This window comes from Cyprinus carpio, chromosome B15 (assembly GCF_018340385.1).
Source record: "Cyprinus carpio isolate SPL01 chromosome B15, ASM1834038v1, whole genome shotgun sequence".
Taxonomy (NCBI): Eukaryota; Metazoa; Chordata; class Actinopteri; order Cypriniformes; family Cyprinidae; genus Cyprinus; species Cyprinus carpio.
The window spans coordinates 9,376,913-9,378,266 of NC_056611.1; the positions used below are offsets into that span (position 1 = coordinate 9,376,913).

A 1,354-nucleotide genomic window follows, 5' to 3' on the forward strand; every position below is an offset into this window, starting at 1 on the left:
GTGACAATAAAGACTGGAGTAATGGCTGCTTCAGCTTTGCCATCACAGGATGTATAAAACATATTTTAATCTGTAATAATATTTCACAATATTATTGTTTTGGTGTATTTTTAATCAAATAAATGTAGCCTTGTTGAGCATAAGAGACATTTTTCAAAACATAAAAAATCTTACCAAATATTACATTTGTAAGCTGCTTGTTAAGTTAGACATTTAGTTAATTAACTGTATAGTTATTAATTCATCAGTTAGCTGAGGCTCTCTATTAAAGAGACAATGCCTCTGAAGTTTTGGCACTCTGGTTATGCTTCACTGAAAACCTCTTGCAAAATGAACTTCAAGCTCCTGCCCAGATCTTCAGTCATATCCGTTAACCATGTGTGACAGTAACGACCGCAGGGCAATAAAGCACAATTATGTCAAGTGTACATAAGCTGCGGAGAGGGCAAGGATGAGCATGTTTGGCTTTTACTCTACTTAGCAGCCAGCACAGCATTTTCTGCAGCAGCTTCTGAATCTGAACTGTTTGTGGATCAGTATCTACAGATGCTTTTAAGAACAGTGTAATAATAGAGATAGAGTTAATAAACATTAAATTTGAGGTTTGGATTGTTGTCTGGAAGTAATGCAACCAAAGACCTGCTGGTTGTGTCATCTTTTTGCATTTTATTTCTCAATATTAATGGGGCAGTCAGATCATTCCGGTAGGTTCAGGAAAGGCTGCGGCTGCATTTGGTCTCATATCAACATAGACTTCGCCCGAGTATTGCTGTTATGGTTTGCGATTGTCTTCTATGCTTTATTTGGGGCTGCTGTCTTCTCGGCCCTTGAGAGACCTTCAGAACTGGAGGCACACTGCAAATGGAACAGACAGCTGGCCGAATTTGTTCAGGATCACCGGGTTTCCTCGGAGGACTTGCGTGAGCTGCTGGGACACTATGAGGAGGCCATTGCTGCCGGGATTCGGATGGAAGCACGGAGACCTCGATGGGACTTCTCAGGAGCTTTTTACTTTGTGGCAACTGTAGCCAGCACTATTGGTTAGTCTGAATCTATCTATCTATCTATCTATCTATCTATCTATCTATCTATCTATCTATCTATCTATCTATCTATCTATCTATCTATCTATCTGTCTATCTGTCTGTCTGTCTGTCCGTCCGTCTGTCTGTCTGTCTGTCTGTCCGTCCGTCCGTCCGCCCAACCTCCCATCGCTGTAATTAACAAAATTCCATCCATCCAATCATCCAACCAACAATATAATTCCATCCATCCATCCATCCATCCATCCATCTACATCTATCTATCTATCTATCTATCTATCTATCTATCTATCTATCTATCTATCTATCTA

At 40.2% G+C, this 1,354-nt stretch overlaps 1 protein-coding gene across 1 annotated transcript in view; it reads left to right on the plus strand.

Moving 5' to 3' along the window:
* Positions 1–491: 491 nt before the first annotated feature.
* The window catches only part of si:ch211-261a10.5 (potassium channel subfamily K member 13), a 10,392-nt gene continuing 9,529 nt past the window's right edge, over positions 492–1,354 (plus strand). Inside the window, exon 1 of the mRNA XM_042738836.1 lies at positions 492–1,040. Within this exon, the coding sequence (XP_042594770.1) occupies positions 626–1,040 (415 nt within the window). The 5' untranslated portion in view covers positions 492–625. The remainder of the gene's footprint in view (positions 1,041–1,354) is intronic.